Here is a 25,457-nt window from a genome sequence, read left to right on the forward strand (position 1 = left end):
TGTTCAGGCTCTGCACCCCCAGCCAGGCCTAGTTGGACACAGGAGGGACACAAGCCCCCCAGGACCACCCTCTAACTCCCCACCAGGAGCCCCTTAGCTCCTGTGACCATCCTGAAGGGGCTCCCCATCCAAGGACCCCTACCACACTCCACTTCTCTGCTCCTGCCTGGCCTCCCAACTGCTCTCCGCTGCCCGGGGATACCTAGGGTGACCCTGCCGAGTGTCCTGGATGTGCATGTCACTTACTGTGTTTGGGACCTGTGATGAGGCCAGCAATTCATGGGATTCTGACCCCTCCCAGGGGAGTCACCAGCTCTGTGCTTCCCACAACCACATCTGCTCCATGTCCCCCATCTCAGGCCCTTCACCCCACCTCCAGGTTGCCCAGGTCCAGCTATGCCCTTGCTGGGTAGCTCAGCCAGGCTGGCCAGCTCCCAAACTAGAGGAGGTTGTGCAAATGGACATGAATGTACTCATTCTTTGTGCAAACTTCGTGAGTTCCACAAGGCCTCCAAACTTCTACTCCTACTTGGGAGTCCTGCCCTGGCCCTGCATGTGCCTAAGTACAAGCTGCAGAATGAAGGACCACAGGGACAAAGACCAGCCATCCCAGTGCAGCCACCAGGCACCAGGTGCCTCAGGGGACCTGGCAACAAACTGCAGACTGAGTGAGTTCAGGTGAACCTGGGCTGGTGCCCACAGTGCCAAGCTATGGGACTGTGGGCTGCATGAAGAGTGGTCATGTCAAGCCACTCTTTGGAGAGTAGTTTGTCTCATGGTAAAAGCTGTCACACCCCCTTCTAGAAAACCCATCCCTTTTCTCAGTGCCTTTCATACTTTCACCCATTACTCCAGATCTCCTTCCTAACAGCTGCTCCACCCTGTTCCAGACCTGCTCTCTTTTTACCAGCTTGCTAAATACAGTTTGTTTAAGCCTGCACATACGTAGAGGTCGTGGTCCCAGCCTCCCCTCTCATATCTGCCCCAGGATGTGGGGGCGGGCTTGGGGCTGACACTGAGCTGCAAGCTCCCCAAGCTCTGCTATCATGGAATGGTCAGGGTGGCCAGGGACCATTCGCACCAACAGTGAAGTCCCCCATCTTTTCTAACCGAGTCGGTGGAGAGAGAGATTACCCTCTGTGGTTCTGTGCTGTCAGCACCCCACTTCTGCCCTTCCCTGTGGGCACCTGCCCTGCAGTGGCCATGACAAAAGGGCTGCTGACCGTCCCGAGGAGCTGACTAGGGCTGAGCTCCTCCAGCCTGTAGGCAGCCCACAGCCAGTAGGGAACAAAGATAGGGAACAGAGGCCTGGCCCCTTGGTGCCCGGAGTACACCTGAGTGGTGCCCTTCATGCTCCAGAGCTCTGTCTGTGGGTTGGGCCAAGGCTAGGAGTCACCTGAGGCTACATCCTCCATCCTATCATCTCATGGCCCCTCCCACCTTCCAGGCTCCACCTGAGAACCCCCCTCAGTAAGCCTGAACCCCGGCTCAGGCTCTACTGTTAGGGACCTGCCTGAAGGCAGACTCTTTTTGGTTACATCAGTATAAGCCACAGGTTTGCTATTTCTTGCTGAAATAATAAAAAAACAGTGAATGGAAGATGACTGGTTAGCCAGAGACGGGTAAGATTCCTCAAGGGAGGAACAACCTAAGACAGGCACAGTCGCAGGGGGCCATCTGGTGAGAAAATGGGGAGCAGCAGAGGTGAGGCTTAGAACTTCCCCCCTCATGTTCTGAGAGAAATCTTCTGCATACATGGATGTTTATTGCCCTCGTCTAGCTCGGATTAACACATAGTCTACAGGCACACATCTGATCATCTACATTTGCTCTCTTACAACACTAAACTATGTTTTCTACCTTTATCTTGTATCTACCTACCACTTCAGCATTTTATTAAAAATAATAATAATAAAGAGAGAAATGTGGTATCCACATATAAATCAAGTATAAAAATCAAACGAGTATTCATATTTGAACTGTTTATAGTTCATAATGCATGAGCAAAACCGAAGGTTTCTGTGATGACTGCCCTTGTACTGTTCACTATGTAACTTATTCATTATGTAAGAATTTGTTCTACATGTAAGAACTTGTTTGTTATGCCTCAGAAGATTGGAGACTGACGAAAATTAGGCTTGGGGTGGCTTAATGATTGTGCATTGAGTATTGACCCCCCTATACAGAAATTTATTGTTGTTAACAACTATTTGATCAATAAATATGAGAGATGCCCTCACAAAAAATAAAAAATAAAAAATAAAAATAAAAAAATAAAAATAAAAAAAAGCAACAGCTATAGTAAATCTCTTGCTGAGTTCTCAAGTCAGTGGCCTATGTATTAAATTTGGACTACAGTCATGTTTTGTTTGGTTATAAATATTTTGAATAAAAATGGCATATTTCATGGAAAAAAAAAACAAAAAACAGTGAAGACTTGATACAGCTCCCCTGAGAGGCCCCTGGTCCAGGTGGACAGTGCCTGTCTCCACCTGGCACAGCTTTGGCCCCCACCCCACCCCCGGCAGCCCTGGTGCCTGTCCCAGCGACCCCACAGCTCTGAGTCCCTGTGGCAGAACTTACCACCTTCTGCACGAACTGGTCGTGAATCGAGTTTTCTATGAAGAGCCGGCCCGCTGCAATGCAGTTCTCACCTTTGTTGAAGAAGACGGAGCTCATTCCCTTCAGAGAAGAGGCGAGAATCCTGGGTTACAGCCCTGGAGCACCAGCCCAGCTCCCTGCCGAGCTCAGGTACCCTTTCTCATAGGGAAGGGGAGGCATGTGTGGGTCCTGACCGCCCACAGCAGGCCGGGCAGGTAGGTGCTGGGCACACAGTTTCCATTCACTCCCAAGTCACCTTGGGAGGAGAAAGAATGACCCCCGTCCCTGGGGAACCCCCGCGCCCGTGTTGTAGAGAGCAGAACAGGAGGCAGAGGAGCCGAGTGAGCCTGGAGATCCTACAGGCTGGGCAGGCTCCCTGTGGTAACTCTTGAAGCTGAGCCTGGTGAGTCCATTAGCACGGAGCAGGTGGCCAGCCCCTGTCTTGGGAGGGACAGGGTGACAGCCCAGGCCCTGGGGAACTCCTGTCTGATGTCCAGAATAAATGTCCTCAGAAGCTCAAGGGAGCCTGCATTTAGACCTGGGTGCCCTGGGCGAGGGGTGGGGAGGAGGGAGCATGGCTGCTCTGGGTCAAGCTCAGCTCTCCTGGAAGTTGGGGTCAGGCCACCCAGTGACATGCCCGGGCCCCTGGCCCAGCACCATTGACCTTGGCGCTGGGGCCGAGACCTCTGGGCTGGCAGACCTGCATCCCTCAGTTTCCCCATCTGAGGCTGGATTGCCTTTCATGTCCATGCCGGGTGTCACCTCGTCCTACAAGGCACACCAGGACTTAGATAGGATGGGGGCATTTCTGGTTACCTGGTTGAACACAGCCTTACTGGTTTGAAGGAAACCAGGCATGGAGGGAAACTGAGGCATAACAGTGACAGTGACAATACAGACATTAGAACAACTGACACATGGCACCTCCCATGTGTTCTAAGCCCTTTAGACACAATAGCTCGTTGAATCCCTGTAAGGGAAGGAGGTGGTATTAATATTCTCTCCACACATGGGCGAGAGCACACAGCCCAGGAAGGTTAAGTAACTTGCCCAAAGCTGCCCAGCAAGTCAATGGCAGAACTGGGCAAGTGTGGACCCAGGAAAAGGCCGGGGTGAGGGGCTGCTGGCTGCTGCCTGTGGGGCTCTGCCTGAGCTCAGAGTCTGGTTTGCTTCTCTATCGGACAGGGAAGTCGCCTTGCTGATTTCACAGGAGATGGAGCTGTGGCTCCCATTTCCCAATTTGTGAAGCAGAGCTCAGTAATCGTGCCAGTTCTGAAGCTTCTTGGGAAGTTTGTTTGGGACGCACACGTCATGCCCCCAGGGCTCCTTCCTGCCAGTCTGGGCCTCTGGTGGCACTGCAGTCAGGCTAACTGTGTGAGCTGTGGAGTCAGGGAAGGCCCCGTGTCGGCCCAGCCTGGCCAGCCTCACCATCTGCACCGCCTTGCTGAGGTCACAGTCAGCAAAGATGATGAGGGGCGACTTCCCGCCCAGCTCCAGGGACACCTTCTTCAGGTTACTCAGTGCACAGCTGGAAGGAGAGAGGTTGCTGGGGCTGGGACCCTGGGACACAGGGCACCAGGGGCCAAGGGCAGCCCCACACGTGCTTTACTGGACACAGCAAGCAGAGGCTGGGGAAGGCCCTGTGAGGCCAGGCACCAGCCTTCTCCCCCAGCCCAGGCGGCTACCCCGCTCACTGCCTCCTCCTCCAGCACCCAAGCCCGCCGCCACCGCAGGCCTCTGCTCTCTGTGTCCTCACAGCTCATTGCCGCTCCCTGTGGACTCTGCTCAGATGCGCCCTATAAGCATGCCTGCCCTGAAACCCCACAGAGAGCCAAGCTCCCAATTCCCCCACCTGGGGGCTTTGTTCTCAGGACTATTTGCGCCTGGCCTCGCCCACCAGACCCGAAGCCCCGTGGCTGCACAGCTGATGATCATCAACATCCAACAAATAAATCCAATGCAGAACCATCCCCCAACAGGCCCAGTGCCATAGGGGCTTCCACACCTCAGATCCTTAGCAGTGATGCAAACAGAGGGAAGCTGGGGTCCTGTGCAGGCTGCATCTCTGGGCACAAAATGGACCCGGCAGCGCAGTGTGGTCAGCAGGACTCCCAGCTCCTCTATCTGCATCAGTCATTCAAAGTGCAGATGCCTGAAATGCCCCCCAGAAATCTAGCTCAGTGGGGTGGGGTCCGGGCATCTGACAGTCTTGGGGCAGCCAGGACTGTGAGCTACTGCAGCCTGAGCCTGTCAGCCTCTCCAAGCTTGTTGGCTATGCAGACCAGAACCACTGAGCATGCACACTTCCTGGCGGGAAACTGGGGCCTAGAGTGCTCAGGTTTGGCCCAGGTCATATTGTGAATTAGAGACAGAGCCAGAAGCATGACCCATGTCACTATGAGCCTGATGTCCAGGGAATGGGATACAAGAGGGTATACTAGACCAGCGCTCGGATGATGCCTCCAGTACTAGCCCCATGTGTAATGCAGCTTTCTTAGTGGCCACACTGGAAGAGAACTAAAAGAAGCCTGTGGAGATCCTTCCAATATATTTAATCTAACCCAGTGGATCAAAGATGTCATTTCAACTTGTAATCATCATAAAGAGTTACTAACATGAGACCTAATACATTAAATTTTAGGAATTGATGGGCCTTTTACACTCCAGGTAATCCTAACTCAGGGCAGCCCTGTCCAAGCAGCCGTGTGTGCCCGGCCTGGAATCACTGTGAGTCCCCAGCACCCTGCTGCCTTGTGAGCCCCACAGGCAGCCGCACCCACTTCACCAAGGGCTGGTTGGAGACCCAGACACAGGATCAGAACCTACACACCTGGCCTCAGGGGGCTGCTGCACACATGGAGGCTGGAGAAGCCCTGTCCGTGTCCCACCCCATGACCAGAGGCCACAGCTTCTGAGGTAGTGGTGGCCTCCCCGCCCAACCACCTACCTTTCCATGATGCGCTTCCCCACCTCTGTGGAACCTGTGAACCCTATTTTCCGCACATCGGGGTGTTCAGAGAGTCTCTGGCCGGCCAGCGAGCCTGTGGGTAGGGGGCGGGGCAGTCAGGGCGGCCCCCATGGCGCTGAGTGGGAGGCACAGCCCTGCCACCCTTGCACGCCCACCAAGATTGTGCACCCAGCTGCTTAGTGCCCTCAGCAGCTGGGCTCGGGGGCCTCCCTGTTGTGGGCAGAACAGCATCCCCTCAAAATTCATTGTGCTGAAGCTCTAACCTGAGCACCTCCCGTGCGGCTGTTTATAGAGACAGGGTCTTTAAAGAAGTGATTAAGGGGACATGAGGCCATTAGGGTAGGCCCCATCCAAGCTGACTGGTGTCCCTGTGAGACGAGGAGATTAGGATGCGGGCACACACGGCCAGACGACCACGTGTGGACACAGGCAGGAGGCAGCACCTGCCGGCCACAGAGGGCGGCCTCAGAGGCACCCTGCCGGCACCCTGACCTGGACTTCAGCCTCCAGAACTATGAGAAGCAAGCATTTGTTGTTTAATCCCAATGTTTGTTTCACTTTGCTGCAGCAGCTTGAGCTAATAGACCCCAAATATGGCTTTCCACCTATCAGGGTGGACCCCAAGGGTGAGGGCACCCAGACTTCCAGCTCTGCAGGGCTCTCCTGCAGGGAGCTAGGGGCAGCCTGGCCTGCCTGTGGGGGCAGAGGTGCTCCTGATGGCCTGCCCTGGAGTGCAGCCTGGCTGGGGGAGCCCCGGTACGCACCGCCCCCTCCTGTTTGGGTGCCCCCTCTGAACACCCCCCAGCCCCAATGTGGTTAGCTCCTGTTCACCCCTCAGATCTCCATTTCAATGAGACCCCTCCCCAGACTCACTATGATGTCTCTCTGCGTAAGTCTGCCCCCTCTTCTGGCTCCTGACTGCGCCCTCCTCATGGGCCTCCTATTTCTCTGAGGGCACTTTCCCCATGTCCCTTGCTCACCACTTTTCCTCCACCCAACCTTAAAATAGTCGGTGCCTCTGGCTCCGTCCTGGGCTCCCCTCCCCTCTCCTCAGTTCACACCGTCTCGTCTGCTGATCTCGCCATGTCTCCCCTCTTAGAATGCCACCTTCAGACACATCGTCGCCTAAATCCGTCTGGGATCCAGACCAGTCCACTGCTCCTCTGCCTGCCTCGTGCCTTCACTCTGACACCTTACACTCTCTCAGATTCAGCATATTTGAAGCTGAGCCCCGAGCCTTGCCCCAGGCCTGCTCCTCCTCTGAGTTCTCCATTTCAGTAAAAAGCCAGTTGTTCAGCCAGGAACTTGGGGGTCAGTCTTGACCTGTTTCCCAGCCCATCAATTGTCCCACTGCTTTTCTTCCATCCAACCAAAAAATGGAAATAAGAAGGTTCATATAGGAAAGTCCATAAACATGTCTTTTCTTTTCTTTCTTTTTAGCTTCTTTAATATATATAAAATTATACATAAAGTTATAGGAATGTAGTGTTGGATTTGTAACATATGTAGAGGTAATATATGCACAAAAATAAGTGATAATAGCACAAAAAGAAGAGAAAATAGAGCTACATAGGAATAGTGCTTGTATGTTTCACTGGAATTAAGTTAGCATAAATCTGAGGTAGATTCTGATAAGTCACGATATATATGGTAAGTCTTAGAGGACCTTAAAACTGTATAGAAAATAACTAAAAACTATACAGTGAAAAATTATTGAAATAATGAATCTGTTGTACTAGAAAATATTTACTTAATGTGAAAGAAAGCGGTGAAAGAGGAATACAGGAACAAGAGACAGGAGACACAGAAAGCAAAAAGTAAATGGCAAACACAAATCCAACTACATCAACAATAACAGTAAATGTGAATAAGTAAAACAGGCTAGTCAAAAGGCAAAGATCGTCAGATTGACAAAAATAAGGCCCAAGTACAGGCACACCTTGTTCACACTTAGCTTTGTTGCACTAAACAGACACCATGCTTTGTACAAATTGAAGGTTTGTGGCAACCTCTGTTGATCAGGTTTTATCAGCACCATTTTTCCAACAGCATTGCTCACTTTGTGACTGTGTCACATTTTGGTAATTCTCACAATATTTCAAACTTTTTCATGATTATATTTGTTATGGTGATCTGTGATCAGTGATTTTTGATGTTACTATTGTAATTGTTTTAGGATTCCATGAACGGCACCATAGAAAATGGTGAACCTGGTAACCATTGTGTGTGTTCTGACTGCCCCACTGACCAGCCATTACCACATGCCTCTCCTTTTCCTATGCCCTCCCTAGTCCCTGAGACACATAATTTTGAAATGGGCCAATTAATAACCCTCCACTGGCTTCTAAATGTTCAAGTGAAAAGAGGAGGCACACATCTCTCACTTTAAATTAAAAGCTAGAAATGAGTAGGCTTGGTGAGGAAGGCAGGCTGAAAGCTGGGCCTCTTGTGTCCAACAGTCAGCCAAATCATGAAGGCAAAGGAAAAGTTCTTGAAGGAAATTAAAAGTGCTGCTCCAGTGAACACATGAATGAGAAAGTGAAACAGACTTATTGCTGACATGGAGAAAATTTTAGTGATTTGCATAGAAGATCAAATGAGTCACAACATTGCCTTAAGCCAAAGCCTGACCCAGAGCAAGGCCCTACCTCTCTTCAATTCTGTGAAGGCTGAGAGAAGTGAGGAGGTTTCAGAAGAAAATTTGGAAGCTAGCAGAGATTGTTTCATGAGGTTTAAGGAAATAAGTATTTCCATAACAGAAAAGTGCAGGTGCTGATGGAGAAGCTGCAGCAAGTTACCCAGAGGTTCAGCTCAGATGATTAACAAACATGACTACACTGCACAACAGGTTTTCAGGGTAGACAAAATAGCCTTCTATTAGAAGAAGATGCCATCTAGGACTTCTATAGCTAGAGAGGAGAAGTCAATGCCCGGCTCCAAAGCACAGGCGGACTCTCTTGTGAGAGGCTAGTGCAGCTGGTGACTGTCAGTTGAAACCAATGCTCATTTCCCAGTCTGAAAATCTAAGGCCCTTAAGAATGATGCTAAATCTACCCTGCCTGTCCTCTAGAAATGGGCAACAAAGCCTGGATGACAGCCCACCCGTTTATAACAAGATTTACTGAATATTTTAAGCCCACTGTTGAGATCCACTACACTGTTGAAGATCCACTAAGATTCCTTTCAAAATATTACTGCGCATTAGGGACCTGGTCACCCAAGAGCTCTGATGGAGAGGGACAGTGAGATGAATGTGGTTTTCCTGCCTGCTGACGTAGCACCGATTCTGCAGCCCAGGGATCAAGGAGCCATTTTGCCTTTCATGCCTTCTAACTCAAGAAATACATTTCACAAGGCTATTGCTGCCATAGATGGTGATTCCTCTGATGGATCTGGGCAAAGTACACCGAAAACCTTCTGGAAAGGCTTCACCATTCCAGATACCAGTAAGAACATTCATGATTCATAGGAAGAGGTCAAAATGTCAACATCAAGAGGTATTTGGAAGAAGCTGATTCCAGCCCTCGTGGGTGACTGTGAGGGGTTTAGGACTTCGGTGGAGGAAAGTCACTGCAGATGTGGCGGAAATAGTAAGAGAACTAGAATTAGACATAGAGCCTGAAGGTGTGACTGAATTGCCACAATGTCATGAGCAAACTTGAGTGGATGAGGAGCTGCTTCTCATGGATGAACAAAGACAGTGGTTTTTTGAGATGGATTCTCTTCCTGTGAAGATGCTGTGAAAATTGCTGAAATGACAGCAAAAGATTAAGAATATGACGTAAACTCAGTTGATAAAGCAGCAACAGGATTGAAGGAACTTCTACGGTGGGTAACACGCTACCAAAGCATCTCGTGCTACAGAGAAACTGTTCATGAAATAAGAGTCAGTGAATTTCATTGCTATCTTATTTTTAAAAATGGGCACAGCCACCCCAGCCTTTAGCAACCACCTCCCCAGTCAGTCAGCAGTCATTGACTTGGAGGCAGGACCCTTCACCAGCACAAAGATCACGACTTGCTGAAAGCTCAGATGATGGTGAGCATTTTTAGCAATATTTTAAAACTAAGATATGTACATTGATATTCATTTTAGACATATGTTATAGCACACTTTATAGCATTTATAGTATTATATATACTATATATAATATATGTAGCATATACCATACTATATATAGTATAGTATGCATAATATATATCATATATATTAGCTTAACTTATAGTATATTAACATAACTTTTAATGCACTGAGAAACCAGAAAGTTAAGCTGACTCCCTTCATTGCGATACCCACTTTGTTGCAGTGGTTTGGAGCCACACCTCCACTGTCTCCGAGATATGCCTGTGATGCATACCCACATGTTTGCAGAAGTATTTTTTTCTTTCATCAATTTTTAGTCAGTGATACATTTGACCATGTGCAGCTTTAACCACTATCAATTTTATTTGGTGTGGGTTACTTTTACTAGTAACAGTCACCATGCGGGGGCCAAAGTGTCCTTAGGGTCAAGATGGTGGAGTTTAATCACCTAGGCCTTTGATTTCAGCGATTCAATCTGACCCAGCTTTGGGAACATGCTGATGCCCCCCAAAAGCTGCACACCTCCATTTCTGTGTACCTCATTAGAGAATAGAAGAGGATTTTTCTCATAGCTACTTCCAAGGTACTAGCCCATGGAAGCCAACATGAGGGTTCCAGCCATAGGGCTCAGGAACTAAAGGCAGATTTCCCGCTCAAGCATCCTAGCTGGGAACCAAGGAAAGAGAGTCAACAGGTCAACAGGTACCCTATTCATGTGGACAGCAACCCACCAAGCTAAACCCCTCAAGTCCTAACCTCTTGCAGCCGAGGGACCAGCTGAACCTCAGGCCAATTAGATATGAGCAGATGGAATGTGTGGGACTGTGGGGGGCTTAGATGGAGCTGACAGAGCTGTGCACCTTTTAGTCCTTCCTTTTCCCTCCTGCCTGCACTGCCTCAGCACACCCTCTGAAATGTACCACCCAGAAGACATTCAAAAAAAGGTGCCTGGTTTGTTCTGGGGTTTTCCGGCCTGGGGAAGCAGTGCAAGTTCTGGCCACCAGGGGCACTAGAAAACAAAAATTGGTTGGACTCGCTTAGTTGTGGTGTCTGGCGCAGCGGTATGACCAAGGTGTGCCTGCATAGGCACGCTGCCTGCAGGAGACATGGGATGCAAACAGGCTGAGAAAAGGGTGGAACAGATAGATCACACAAACAACAACCCTGTGAGAGCTGGAGTGCCTGTGCGAATAGCAGACGAAATAGACTCTAAGGCAAAAGCCATTATGCCAGGTAAAAGGGGGAACTTATAATGATAAATGTATCAATCATGAGGTATCCTGATACCAAAGCTCTCTAAATGCTTTCCTTATTTACACCACTAAGAATAAAAATGAACTGAACTTTCAACTCAAAAAGTTACAAAAATTGAAACAAACCCAGAGGAGAATGCAGAAGTAACAATGATTAAAGCAGAAAAAAAAATCAGAGTAACAATAGAACAGGTGAAGAAACTCCAGAGCTGTTTTTGAAGGAGGGATGGAGACAAGTATTTTTCACAAATTAAATCAATTTAAAAAGAAAGAAAAAGTGAAAAGTACAAAGGGGTATTGCAACAATCAAAAGGGTAGATGAAAGGTAATAATTATGGGAAGCTATTAATACAACTCTATGCTAATGCTGTTAAAGGTGTTCTAGAAATGGCTTTTCTAATAAACTAGACAACTAACCACAGAAAAAAACAAAAAAGCAACATACTACCTCCCCAAATACTCAGAGTCCAGAATGTTCTATAGATAAATTCTCTCAACTTCAAAGGGCAGATAATCCCCAAGTTACATAACTTATTCCAGAACACATATATACATACAAAAAATGGAAAGCATTGAGGGGTGGGGTGGGTATTTGAAAACTAAAACCCTCCCAGGGGCAGGTGTCCCCCACCCTGGGAAAGGGGCTCTTCACGGCAGGCTGGCCATCCCCACCAGGCGGCTGCTCCGCCCACCGGGCCCCTCATGCTACAGGCCCTCTTCTGAGCAAGTTCACCTCCACTGCCTGGAGCCCTGGAGCCCCAGATACCCTTGTCCAGCACCCTTACCAGATCCAGGCAGGATGTTGATCACGCCCTTGGGAATACCGGCCTTCAAGGTCAGCTCAGCAAACTTCAGGGCTGTGAGTGGGGTCACCTGAGAGGCAGGAAAGGTGTGTCAGGAGGGGTTGGGAAGTGGGGCTCTGCCTTCCCCTCCCAGCAGCCTAGGTAACAGGCAGGGAGGAGCAGCTATGGCAGGAAGACCCCCAGGGAAAGCCGAGTTTGTGTCCCTGTGAGCAGGTGCTGCCAGCCCAGCCAGCCTCCCCCACAGCTGTGGCAGGGAGCTGGCAGTGAGGCTGCTAATCATGTGGGCCAGGCCTGGGTCCCTTCCTGCAAATTCATCCCTTCCTCACTTGTTGCACCAAGCCCTTGTGGAGCACTGAGTCCCAGGGCTGCCTAGCAGGGCCCATGGCCCATGTTCAGAAGACTGCAGGGCGCACCCACTCCCTGCCCCCCAGGAAACCTGGCCTCCTCTGCTGTGGGGCTATCTTGGCTGCCCTGCTGGCTGGGCCCTGCAAGGACGTCCATTTCTGCCCACTGCTGGAGGCTGGTCCCTCCCCTTGCTCTGCCAGCACCCCTTCCTCTTCTGGAGGAAGAGGGGGTGCACTTCTGGCCAGGTAACTTTGCTCGTCAAGCTGAAGCCGTGCAGCCCAGTGTGTGGGCCCTGGCCTGTAGGGGGCTGGGCGAGGGAGGCCTCCAGGGACAACTGTGGGTGACCTGTGAGCAGGCCCCCAGCACTAAAGGAGGAGGGGAGGATCATCTCAGAGGATTATTGTGAGGCTTAAATAAGAAGATGTATGTAAATTTTTATGTAATTTATTATATATGTTAAAATGCTTGAGAGAAATCCTAATGTCAGCTATTGTTACATTTGGTTGTTTTATTATGTTGATACCCTAGGAGCCAAACTGTCCCAAGGATGCTGGGAGCCTGAGACCTGCTGGGCTCACCGATGAGGTCTCACCTGCTGTTCCTCACACCCTTCAGCGAGGGGATAAGGAAGCTGAGGCTCAGGGGGAGTACCCTCACTCCCAGGGGACCCTGCTCAGGCCCTTCCAGCCTGCCTGAGGGACCCCAACATCCCACCTCTAAGCCCCTGACCAAATGCATGTCACGTGGCTTCTCTGTGGGGCATGGGGGCGGCAGACACACAATGCCAGCTACCCTGCTCCCGCCCGGGACTTCCATTTCTGAAGCCAAACAGGCAGCCGCAGCTCCGGCTTTGCTAACAGACCCTCCAGCTGTCTCAGAGCATCTCAGAGCATGGGGCCCTGACAAGGGACACTGGTTCTGCTCTCCTGAATCTGGGCGCAGGCACCTAGTACTGCTCATCAAGCGGCTGAGGGCCGAAACACCGCCAGCCTGGCTGAGCCAGGAAGTCTGAGGGTGGCTGGCATGGCCCCCCCGCCTCTCTCCACTGTGAGTGGGGCCCAGGGAAGGCCAGGCCTCCTTCCTCCCTGAGCCCAGCATCAGCGTGGGCAGAGGGGCCCCGGGCCCTGCCCGGGATGCACCCAGACCCACCTGGGCAGGCTTGATCACCACTGTGTTCCCAGCAGCCAGGCAGGCGGCTGTCTTCCAGGCCAACATCATCAGGGGGTAGTTCCAGGGGATGATAATGCCACACACCCTGCCATACAAAACAAGTGGGACTTTGTCTCTCCACCCAGCCTGTGCACCAGAACCCACCTGCCAGCTGCCTCTTCTCTCCCAGGCCTGATGTCCACTCCTGAGCCAGGCTCCCTGGCATGGTACCTGGGGTCCTGCTGTGGGATGGCTCATGACTTCCAGCCCCTCTGTCCAGCAAGGAACAATGACATGGGACTCTGGGCAGCTTGATGGGAGCTGTGAGACCTGTCTAAGGACACGGCTTGGTGGTGCACCATCCCTGGCAACGTGGGAGGTGACTCAGGCGGCCCTGGCTGACAACCTGGCAGCAGGCAGAGCCCAGGAGAAGGTGGGGGGGGGGGTCACAGGGTGGGCTGGGAGGGAGGGAGAGGGTGAGGGTCACTTTGGAGGAGGTAGGTAAGGGTCCTTCTGGATCTGAGGCCAGGGCTCCGTCCTGGGGAGAGAAGGAGGCAGTGCCTGCTTGGCATTAAGGATGGCACCTGGGTCAGCACTTCCTGGAGCCTGAGAAAGCCTCTGGCCTAGGAGCATCTCCGTCAAGGGAGGCCACCCCCATTATGGTCCTGGGGACCTAGTGATGGCACATGTGGTCCGGGCAGCCATGGGGCCCTGCCTTCCCTCGACCCCTGGGAAATGGTGTTGGCCAATTAGATGTGCCTGTCCACACAAGCCCCGCAGATATGCTGCTGTTGTTTTCATCACCACCCTCTTCAGGACCACCATCACCATCAGAGTGTTTCCCAGAAGATGACTTCTGAGCTGAACCCAGCAGGGGGAAGAGCATGCGCAGAGGCTCAGGGCAGGATGGGGCTGCAAGGAGCTACAGGTCGTGTGGGCTGGGCCGAGGGGGAGCAAGGTGGGGCTGGGGCAGGGGCCTGGGCTGGGGACCCCACCATCCTGGGAGTGATGGGGTGCACTAAGGGGTTAGGAAAGCCACTCCCACCCCATTACACCCAGTGGGACAAGGGGGTGGAGGGAGCAGAGAGAGTTTCCAGGAAAGTAGGTGAGGTCACCAGGGAGAAGGAGGGCTGTGTTATGGGGCATCTGAGGAACAGATGTCAGAGAAGTCCACTTGGGACTGAATCGTACCCCAGATTCACATGCTGACGTCCTAACTCCAGAACCCCAGAATGTTACCTTCCTTGGAAATGCAGTCAAGGCGACATGATTTAGTACATAATGTAATTAGCTGAGATGAGGTCTTAGGGAGTGGGGTGGGCGCCTGACCCACCTGACTGCTGTACAAAAGAACGCCCGAGAGGACGCAGCCATGCAGAAGGAGAAGGCTGTGAGAACGTGGGGGCAGAGATCGGGGGCAGCAGAGTTTCCAGCAGACCCCCGCGGGACAGCGGGGAGAGGCCTGGGGCAGATTCTCCCTCAAGCCTTCAGGAGGACCCGGTACAGGGGAAGCCTCCCTACACTGGCCCAGCTACGGTGTGTGTGTCCCACTCTGTTCTATGCGGACGGACACCCCGTGCAGCGGCTGGAGGGCCTTGCAGACCCATGTGACAGGCAGCCAGGTGGGCCCCATCCCCTGCCCTGCGCTCCCAAGCCTGCTCCCGAGGGAGGGGCTCCGAGCACCTGGCCATGCAGTGGTCTCTCCACACGGCTGACACCTCGTCTGGGTAGTTCTTTGTTGTGGGGGCTGTCCTGTGGCACCGCCTCCCTGCTGTGTCCCCTGGGGTGGGTGCCACCTCCCCCAGCCCTGCCCCTCCCCCAGTGGGCTGAAAGACAAGGCTCCTGTCTCCTCCAGGGAGGACGCTGTATGAATCTGAACTTGTTTCTCTTGGCCTGAAGGACCCGTGGACACGTTCTCCTTAGGAAACGCCCCACATTTCCAAAGAAGCTGAGGGCCTTCGACCACCACCCATGGTGTCCCCACCCTGTAATGGGCACAGAGCAGGTGGGAATGGCCATTGGGTGCCGGCCCTGCTGGGCCTCTGACCCGTTTTAGAGAACCTGGGATGTGTGCTCACACAACGGGTTCCCCTGGTGCTGCATCTGCGCTCTGCCATGCGCTCTGCCTGGTGCTGTACCTGCGCTGTGCCATGCGCTCTGCCACTCTCCTCCCAACTCCTGACTTTTGCTGTCAGGGTGGCCCCACCCTTGTGCCCTGTGGGGTGAGGACGCTGGGTTCTGAGCAGCCACCACCAGTCTGCCATTCACAGAGGGGGGGCCCCCTGCCCCCTACAGGCGGTGTGGGGGTGCTGCTCTCTCCCTAGGCCTTTGGGCCCCCTGATGGGGACACCGGCCTCTCCCTGCTGGGCTTAAAATGATCTCCCCAGTGCTTCCCCTTCCTGTGGTGATTGGACATGTGTCTTTCTCCTGTTGAGCACCTGTTTCTACCCTTTGCCTCTTTCTCCATTGTTTTTTCTCTGGTGCTGTGAGCTGTTCATTTCTATGCGCAATAATCATTATGCTAATTTCAGGGTAAAATTCTGTGGGCATACCATTTCCCACCATGACCCTGACAATAGAGGGCTATTGTGGGGATTAAATAAAGTTACAAAATCTGAACATGGCACCTGGCACAGAGTAGGTGCTTTTATCTGTTTGGAGACCAGGACCTAGAGGACGGGCACCGTCATCAGGTTTGGTCACCGTTGAATCTCCAGTGCCCAAAATTGCTGGCATATGGTAGTGAATAAACAGCTGTTCAGTGCATACATAAACGGGGAGTCACGCATGTCCCACGGGCCTGCAGTGTGAGAGGCGTCCAGCGAGGGGCCGATGGCTGCCCTGCCACTCACCCGATTGGCTCCTTCCTGGTCAGGGACAGGTTGCGGTTGGGTCTGGCCTGGTTGATGGGGATGGTGGAGCCCTGCAAGAAGCACAGGGGGTAGGCGGGGGCTCAGTTTCCCCACCGCTTCTCCTCTGGGCAGCCAGACTGGGCCTGGGTCCAGGAGAACAGGCTCTTGTCTGCATCCGATGCCCCTGACGGCCGGGTGGGCAGACCCGAGCCTCCAGCTCATGTGTGGCAGGGACATCTGAGGAGCTCAGGCCCAGGCAGAGCAGGCGGCCAGCAGGGGCAAGAACGTGCTGCACTGGGCCTTGCTGAGTCCTTAGGAAAGGCCTCTGGCTTTGACACGGGGGCAGAGAACAGTGAGGGTGGGGAGCCTCTGGGGGCTATGCTGGCCCCGGAGGCCTGGGGGAAGCCAGCTCCCACCACACTGAAGGGAGAACAGGGTGCAGGCCCACCCCCTCATCTCAGGCCCACCCGTGCTCCTGAGCTCTGTGGGGAGGAGGGGAGTCGAGAGCCCAGATCTGGCAGGCCTGTGGGCCCCATGGCATTGGGCCTCCCTGGGGAAGGGCTGATCCACTGTTGCCTGCAGCGGGAGAAACACCGAAAATGACCACCAGGTTGTGCCCTGATTCCCAAGACCTGGTGTAGAGAACATGTAAGTTCCTGCGGCCAGGATTCTCACCCGACCCTGCTCAGTGTGCCCGCTAAACACGTGTGGGCAATATGCTATTACTGACTCCATATAAAGAGCTCTGCCCAGTGCTCTGAGCTGCACGACTGCAGGAGAGCAGAGGCTGGAGTGGTGGAAGGACAGAGGCTGAGACAGCTGCGGGTGCAGAGAGGCCCGGAGGAAGAGACTGGCTTGCTGCAGGCTGACTCGCCCTGAGGCAGACAGGATTCTAGCGTTTGACCTGCCACCATGGGAATAAAGCAGGGTATAAACCCTTTCACCCCAAGAACATTCCATTGCCATTATTTGGTCTCACCGAAGCAAGAGTGAACTTGCCTGGGGCTGAAACCCACTGGCAAGTCAGCTAGGCTATGGTGAGCTAGCCCACCTGCAGAGATGTGGCATGGCTCGGTTGGCCTTGGCATGGGGAGCCGATGCAGGTGGGCCCCTTGGAACCACAGGAGCCCCTGTAAGAGCAGAGAGCTTTCTCCAATTAGTGGCAGAAGAGAGTCAGAGGATTCCAAGCCCAAGAATGACAGGCTATAATGGGGGACGGAAGGTGGGGGCAAAGACAGGTTTGCAGCAGCTGAGAGCAGCCTGGCTTGCAGCCAGCAAGGGCCCAGGCCCTCAGTCCTGCAAACAGCCCCTGAGGGTTGTGGGGAAACATTTCCCCCACAGCCTCCCGGTGAAGCCAAGCCTGGCCACATCCTGACACTGACCTTGTGAGACCCTGGCCCGGAGCACAGCAGAGCCTGTGCAGACTTCCCACCTGCAGAACTGTGAGCGGATGAATGTTTTCACTCAGCTGCTGAATTGTGAATTGTCAGCACACAGACGGCAGTGCTGGCCTCAGAGGCCCCGCCAGCCCAGCCTGCCGGCGTGGCCCCAGTCAGTGGGTATGGGCCCAGGCCCCACCTGGATCTTGTCACACCAGCCAGCGAAGTAGCGGAAGGTCTGGATGGACATGCCCACATGGGTCTTCAGGGCCAGCGTGTACACGGCGCCCGAGTCCAGAGCCTCGATGGTGGCCAGCTCCTCCTGATGCTGCTCCATGAGGTCTGCCAATCTGGCCGAGGGGGGTGGGCAAGCGCAGGGAGGTGGGCTCAGACCTGGCCCAGGGTCACCCGTCCTCTCCAAGCCCTTCTGCAAGGAGCCAGGGGGCTTGCCCTGCGCACCCAGCCCTGCCTCACTCAGGTGTGCCGACTCATCTTCCCTGTCGGCACACTGATGGGACACTGATGTCTACTTCACTGGATGGATGGGAGGCTGAGGCCCTCTGTCTTCTCCTCTCTCCCTTTTTCCCTTCCCAAAATATTGATGGATCAGCTCCTTTGTGGTAGCCTCCACATGACCCTGCCGAGGAGCCCCCTAACTCTGCAACAAGGAGGTCACCGTCCCAAGAGGCCACCGTCTATCTCCGACAGAGGTGGTCAGGGGAAAGCATGCTGAGCTTCAGGGACCAACCAGTCCAGTGGGGCGTGCTGCCAAGGATGACGTCTCTGGGATGGGGAGGGAAGGATGCCAGGAGAGCCGCAAGGAAGGTGCCTCTCCACCGCTCTCCTTGAGCACGAGCACGCCGAGGTCCACTTGCCCTCTCCAGCCCAGGGACAAGCCTGACGTATTTCCACCCTGCCCCCTCCTTCACCCCCAGGTCTGCTCCAGTCTCCTGCTTATGCCTCCAAGACTATGCCTATGGCTGCCCACCCCATGGCTCAGGACGTAGCTGCAGCCCTGTGCCCGGCCCATCTGCCCTGAGGCCCTGCCCCTCTCCTCCCGGGGCCCCGGGGCCTACCACCTTTCTCCTTCCTCCTCCTTGCTTGGCTCTGTCCAGGGGCTCAGGGATGTTCAGGAGTCATACTGTGTGCTCAGTGCCTGGGCTGCCCTCCCTGCCCGCCCGTGTCCTCTCCCAGCCTTCTGCACCTCTTCAAACCAACACTCGGATGGGGAACTGACCCCAGTCACCACCCAGCCCAGATCAGCCACCTGCCCTTGCAGTGTCCTGAAGGCATCCTCTGCCTTCCTTCATAGATATTCCCTGAGATGAGGATTTCAGCACTGTTTGCCTCTCCCACAGGGCACTGTGCCCACTGGGCACACAGCCTGCAGTACAGGGCTGATGAGCCGAACTGTGGACTGAATGAGCATAAGCAGATTAGCAGCAGGGCCTCACTGTTACCAGAGAAACAGGGACACACCCAGGCCGCTCTCTGGGTAAGAACAAAGGAGTGAATTACTTTTTGAGGAAAATTATAGACCAAACAGCAAAAACACCATGTTGTGGTATTTCAAGATTCCATCAGCTACAAGGACAGACAGGCCAAAGATATAAGTCTACATTGTAAATGAGCCAAACATGGTTTCTGTGCATTGGCCCTAGGTTGTTCATGTCTTCATCACAGGCTGAGATGTTTTGGCTCAAAAGCCCACCTGTGCCAATTATCACTGACACACTTATTTTGAACATAGCCCAATCAAGCAAATTTGTATCCATTTACAGCATGCTTGCTTTGCATCCCCCAGAAACATCACCCAACAGTTATTATCAATGGTGAGATGGGCTGTGCAGTTATGGCTGCTACCCTTCCCAGAGACCCCTGTTATACTGCTGAGTGGCCACCTGGGCACAGGCGCTGCCTCTCCCATCCCTTGCCCCTGGTGAGACACGGAACGTGGATGTAGTCAGAGTAGGGTGAGGGCCTCCGGAGGGGGCAGGGCAAGATATTTGCAGTCAGAGCAATGTAACTACATGCAAGGAAACCCCCCTGCTAAAACTCTATGTTAAACATTGAGCTCTAGAGTCATTCTTCATTGAAATCAGTTAATGTTCCCCAGATCAAGAAGAGTAGCACATGTTTTATTATGCTAACCATTTATAATCATGTGTAAGGTTCTCTTTAGCATACTAAAAGGCCCAGGCCTAGGTCCTGTCTTTCTCCTTCAGATCTGATGAAGTGATTTTGCAAACTGGGCAACTAATTTAGCAAGTAAGCCCAGGCATAAACAACACAGTAAAAGGCAGGAAGGATTCCACCTTAAAGATAAGATTGCATTTTAATACCCAAGAAGTTAAGACGTTAGAGATTCTTAACTTACTCTTTAGCAAACAATACCTTCGCCCACCTTGGGAGCTGAGTAGGTGGCCTTGTTTCATATGCCCCCAGACCAAGATGCTGGTGTCTCAGGGAGAAATCATCAGAGGAAGTTACTTGTGTTAAGTTAATTCTAAATATTCAGGGACCACTTAACAAGTCCACACCCCTAAGTTTTTTCATGTTCTCGGAAAATCCTCAGCTGCCTATAAAACCACCTAGACAACGCACCACTACGGACTCTCTTGTCCCCTCCTGGCGTGAGCTGGGAGCTCTGTCCTCTCACTTTATCTCTAAATAAAAGCCTGTACCTTGCTCTCCTACCTTGACTGTTTGTGAAGCTCATTCTTCAGCTTCGCAAACAAGAACCCCGGCATTGCCAGGAGTTCCCTTGCCTTCCCATTCTGAGCAGTGACCCCACACTACCACCTCTGGAGAGTCTCACCCTGTCAGGGTACCGCCTGATAAAGTTTACTATGTGTTCCTGTCTCTAATAATCAGACCTCCTTTCTTGATGAGCCCCATATCCCTCCAACCCCCAACATTCTAGACAATGCCTCATGTGTCATATATCCCTGAAGTTAATACTTTCCTCATTGAACAGGCATTTCTCTTGGAAATCTTGTCCTGCTCCCTCCCAGGCCAGCGACAGGTACCCCTCCTCCGTGGGGACTGGGAGGCTGTATGCGGACAGAGCCTGGGTCACTAGGAGCTCTCAGACCTTTAGACGTCCTCCCAGACAGGGTCTTTACTTAGAGCTGTGCAGGGAGCCACGCTCACTGCGGCTGGTAGTGCTATTGTGACACATGCCACCAGATGGCAGCAGGATGTCTTACAGGAGGGACGTTCTGGGTCCGTCAGTCTACCACAGGTGTCCTGCTCAAGGGCCAGAGGGCTCACCACCGTGAATGACCTGTGCACACTGCATTTCAGAGTTCTGCCTGATTTCCAGGGGCTCTAGGTCATTAGCCAATATCTTCCTAAAACTGATAGGTTCTTCAAGGGGTCTTGAACCTAATTTGAGGCACCTTCACCTGCTCCAAACCCTACCATCTCTATTCCATTTTGCAAACCATGCAGGCCCCCTCCCTGTACTGGAGGCTGCCCTGGCACCTCTGGCCCCTGGAATAGAAACAGAAGGCCAAGGTGGGGGCTGGAGGACGAGCACACGCAGGCCACATCATGCCCATGCCTGAGAGCTTCCCCGGGACCCAGAGCATAAAAGCCATGCTCCTGAATCCTGCTCTCTAGCCAGGCTGACACTGCTTGGTTCATCTGCCCAGCTCTGTCCCTTCTTCTGGCAACATCACCTACTTCCTTGGGGGCGACTTCCCTCCCACCTGGAACTACCTGGTTCTAGGGGAGCAGCACCTCTCTTCCAGGCCTCATTCCTACCCTGGCCATAAGTTGGAACAACCCCAAGTCCTTTCCTAAGACTTCTGATAGAACTAAGAGGAGAGGGTCCCTTCCATCCTGGTTGAAAAATAAGAAAGGAAAATGTGACCCCAGGAGATCCCAGCGCGCAGAGCCTGGCTGGCCCTCTCTGTCCTCGCAGGCTCCTGCGTACAGGAGCCCTGATCACCCCTCCTGGCCAGGCCTGGCCAGGGAAGCGCTGTGCCTGTCTGAGCCTGCTCTGGACCAGCTGTCAGCTTTGCTGGTCTGTGGCTCCCGTCTGAACCACACCCTCACTCTGTACCTCCTCATCTTTCTCACACTGTCCCCTCCACTGGGGACACCTTTCCCCTAAGGCCACTTGTGTCTGATGAAATCCCTCCTGCATGTTAAGCCACTTCCGCTGAGAAGACTTTTCTGAGCCTCAGGCCTCAGTCCCTGACCTGTCTGGGATCCCACCTCCTCCCAGCAAGACCCAGCATCAGGCCCAGCCTAAGCTGAAGGTGGTGGTGGTGGACAGGTGGGTGTGGGGTGCTCACCTGTACAGCAGACGGCCCCGGTCCCGCGCACTGATCTTCCCCCATAGTCCGTTCTCAAAGGCATCCTTCGCAGCAGCCACTGCCTTGTCAATGTCACTGACCTGGGCCAGGGACACCTTGCAGATGGCCTGTGGTAGAGCAGAAACATGAAGCCCTTCCTGGACTTAGTGTGCCCAGACCCCTGGGCCTGCGCACTCCCTCGGCCGCCTGAGTGGTGGGAGGGAACAGGGAGGGCTTGTGACATGAGGAGGGCAGGGGCCTCTGGGAAGGTCTGGGTTTCCACATACAACGATCTTCTCACTTTCCTACTGAGCCCGATCAGGCTGCAGGCCTCCCAGAGGCCAGGTCAGGGGTGGGGAGTAGACCGGAGAGGAGGCGGCTGCGGGGTGGGGGCGCGCCAGGCCTGTACTCACGCTGCCGTCTGTGGGGTTGATGGTCTCGTAGGTCTTGGCCCCCTCGGCATCCACAAACAGACCCCCGATGAAGAGCTGGTGGGGCATTCGGAGGGTCAGCTTGTTCACCGCCTTTTCCACCTGGAAGGATGGTTTTACAGGCTTTAGCTGCAGTGTGGATTCTTCATGGACAGGCACAAACCCATGCAGACACAGGAAGTGCCCACAGGTGGACAGATAACCACTGTGCACACACACAACGAAGGGGCCGGGGCTCAAGGTCTCGGCCTCCCTAGGTCTCCTCTGCTGAGTCCAGCCTCACTGCCTTCTTTGCCCAGGGAGCAGTGCGGGAAGTGGAGGCAGCTGAACGGTACAATGAGATGAAGAGCACAGACTGCCTGGGGTGGAAGCCCAGCTCTGCCACTTCACCGCCATGTGACCTCAGGCTGGTTGCCTGGCTTCCACACAGAGGAGGTGCCAGCCGGTGGACAGACCCTGTGGGCCACCAGACATGACACCAGCCACCCACTTACTTCCTTGTGGATCTGAAATTCCACACTGAATACCAGAGCCCCTGGGATGCCACCCACCTCCCGAAATCTGTTCGTCAGTCACCTGTCCACAGTCTCAAGGCCACCCTGGTGTCCATCCTACCCGCCTGTACTTCCTACCCCAGCTTGCATCCCAAGCTACTAGCCCAACGAACTACCCCGGAGCTGACTCCTGTAGGAGTTGGTAGCCTACCAAGATCCCCAGGGATGAATTTTCTAAGAGTTTCTTTAAAAATAGATTTTCAGTTATTTCATTACGCTTCCATATACACAAGTTGAACATATAGGATCAGTCATTTTCGTTTTTGGAAAATACTGCCAATTCCTTTCTTTCTAGCTCTCTCTCTTTCTCTCTTTTGGCATTTCAACAACAGGAGTTTATTGTGGGGATTGGTTGCACAGGTGGTTCCAGAGCTGAGAAGCCATGAAGCAACCCAGAGATTGGCAACAACAGGAAGCCACTGCCATCGCTAGACTGGGAGGACAAATGGAGAAGGTGTTAGTATGAGAACCAGGAGCTGGGGTCATCCAGGGGAACGAGAGTTCCCGTAGGGGAAGGAAGCACAGCAAAGACACAGCCACTGCTGGAAAAATCCACCAAAGGAGAAAGACGGGAAGAAGTACTCTGTCAAAGTCTCTACTTAATATCCTGGTCTCATGTCTTGGGACTCAGAATATACTGAACCTTGAGCAATTTCCTGTGTTGAGTCTTTCCTACTGCCCTGGCATCCTCAGACCATCAGGAGTTGTTAAAGAGAGGCTGGAACACTGCAGGGTGGGCCTGGGGATCCTGGCTTCCCCGGGTATCACTGTGGGTCCACGGGTGTGGATGCTGAGGACTGGCAGGCCGTACCCGCGCGGAGGGGCCTGGGACTCACGTAGTCAATGATGCACTCGCTCTCTCTGTCTTCCCCCCTCAGCTTCCTCACTAACAGTTGGATGAAGTCCCCGAAGGTGGTTGCCATGTAAACATCTTCGTTCTCTAATTCCAGGCCATCACACAGCTCCTTCACTTCCTCGACCAGTCTGCAGGAAAGAAGATGGAAAGTGGGAGCACAGGAAGAGGCTCAGCAGACCCACATCATTCTCACAGCAGGGGAGATGGGGCCAGACACATTTATCCAGAAGAGACCTTCATCTCAGCAGCCAAAGTGTAAATGTTGACCTAGAATTGGAGTTAGGATCCCAGTCCCTGGAATCAGAAGGGCCTGGTTTCAAGTTCTGGCTCCACCACTTACTACTTTGTGACCTTGGGCAAGTAACCAACAACTCTTCGCCTTAGTTTCTTCACATGCAAAATCTGAATAGTAATAGCTCCTCTAGTACTTTTTGATGAGTAAATGAGACAATCTAACTGTTAATAATAATAAAAAATAAAATGCTAATAATCTTCTAAAGACATTATTAAAAGAATGAAAAGATAAGCCGCAGTTTGGGAGAAAATATGTCCAAATCACATACTGATAAAGGACTTGTATTCGAATATATGAAAAACTCTCAAACTCAATACTAAGAAAAAACCAATCCAAGTAAAAATGGCAAGAGATTGGACAGATGCTTCAGCAAAGAAGAAATATGGATGACAAGTATATGAAAAGATGTTTGACATCACTAGTCATTAGGGAAATGCAAATTAAAGCCACAGCGAGATATGTTTGCATACTCACTAGAGCATCTAAAAGTTATAAGCCTGACATACCAATTATTGGTAAAGATGTGGTGCGACTGGACTCTTCTGTACTGCTAGTGGGGCTGGAAACCACTTTGGGAAGCAGTTTGTCAGTTTCTTAAAAACTTCCCATTTCACTCTTAGGTATTTACTCAAAAGAAATAAAAGCTGATGTGTAGACAGAAATTATAGAGTAGAAAACTGCAAGAATCCATTCCTCCATTTTTAAACAACTAATTGGTAAGAACTTCTGAACCGAATGTTTTGGAACTCAAGCGTCTAGTCAAATACTTCCAACACCCATGGGAGAAAATACAAAAAGGCTGATAGATGTCAGTTAATTACAGCCTTTCATGAGTTATGACCCTCCATCCCTGTGGCAGGAAACAGCGGAGACAGTGGGCCTCATCCCTGGTATAGCTTGCTGGAGCCAGGGTGGGCAATAAGGCCCTTGTCCTCAGTATATCTGGACTGGGTCTTCTGAGGATGGAGACTTCTTTTACCCACCAAGGGACCAGCGCAGGCTGGCGGCTGTTGTTTCAATGCCCACAAGCTGAAGCTGCTTCTAGGAGATTTTAAGGGGCAACAACCTTCTCCCCTTTTGGGAGTGAGACACTTAAGAAAACCCTTGCTAGGATGCTGTCTGGCTGCAGAGCTAGCAGAAGAGAAACTCAAGACTACACACAACAAGGAATACACATTTTGGGAAAAAATGTTTGGAAAAATCACAAATGGATGGCTCTAGCCTTCAACAAGCAAGATTTAGCAACCCCCAGAGTGTGAGAATTAGATTTTAGAATTACCACAACAGAACACTGAAAATATCCAGTTTTCAACAACAACAAAAATGCAAATCATACAAAGAGGCAAGTCTAGAGCATTTATAGGAGAAAAAAATTGAAAGAAATTATCCCTGAGGAGGACCAGATATTGGAATTATTGCTTAAAGATGTTAAATCAAACTGTCTTAAACATGTTCAGTGACCTAAAGAAACCATGGACAAAGAACTAAAGGAAACTAGGGAAGTGATATATGGAAAAAATGAGAATATCAATGAAGAGATAGAAATTATAATAACAAACCATACAAATTCTCAAGCTGACAGT

At 52.3% G+C, this 25,457-nt stretch overlaps 1 protein-coding gene across 1 annotated transcript in view; it reads right to left on the reverse strand.

Annotated features, from left to right (window-relative positions):
* The window catches only part of ALDH1L1 (aldehyde dehydrogenase 1 family member L1), a 61,525-nt gene that overhangs the window by 7,000 nt on the left and 29,068 nt on the right, over nt 1-25,457 (reverse strand). Inside the window, exons 10-19 of the mRNA XM_036911621.2 lie at nt 23,560-23,707; nt 22,152-22,271; nt 21,739-21,866; nt 17,634-17,784; nt 16,056-16,126; nt 13,204-13,309; nt 11,692-11,779; nt 5,549-5,642; nt 4,030-4,129; nt 2,584-2,682 (exon numbers count right to left, since the gene is read on the reverse strand). Coding sequence (XP_036767516.1) covers nt 2,584-2,682; nt 4,030-4,129; nt 5,549-5,642; nt 11,692-11,779; nt 13,204-13,309; nt 16,056-16,126; nt 17,634-17,784; nt 21,739-21,866; nt 22,152-22,271; nt 23,560-23,707 — 1,105 coding nt within the window. The remainder of the gene's footprint in view (nt 1-2,583; nt 2,683-4,029; nt 4,130-5,548; nt 5,643-11,691; nt 11,780-13,203; nt 13,310-16,055; nt 16,127-17,633; nt 17,785-21,738; nt 21,867-22,151; nt 22,272-23,559; nt 23,708-25,457) is intronic.

The sequence above is a fragment of the Manis pentadactyla genome, chromosome 1 (assembly GCF_030020395.1).
Source record: "Manis pentadactyla isolate mManPen7 chromosome 1, mManPen7.hap1, whole genome shotgun sequence".
In the NCBI taxonomy this organism is placed as follows: Eukaryota; Metazoa; Chordata; class Mammalia; order Pholidota; family Manidae; genus Manis; species Manis pentadactyla.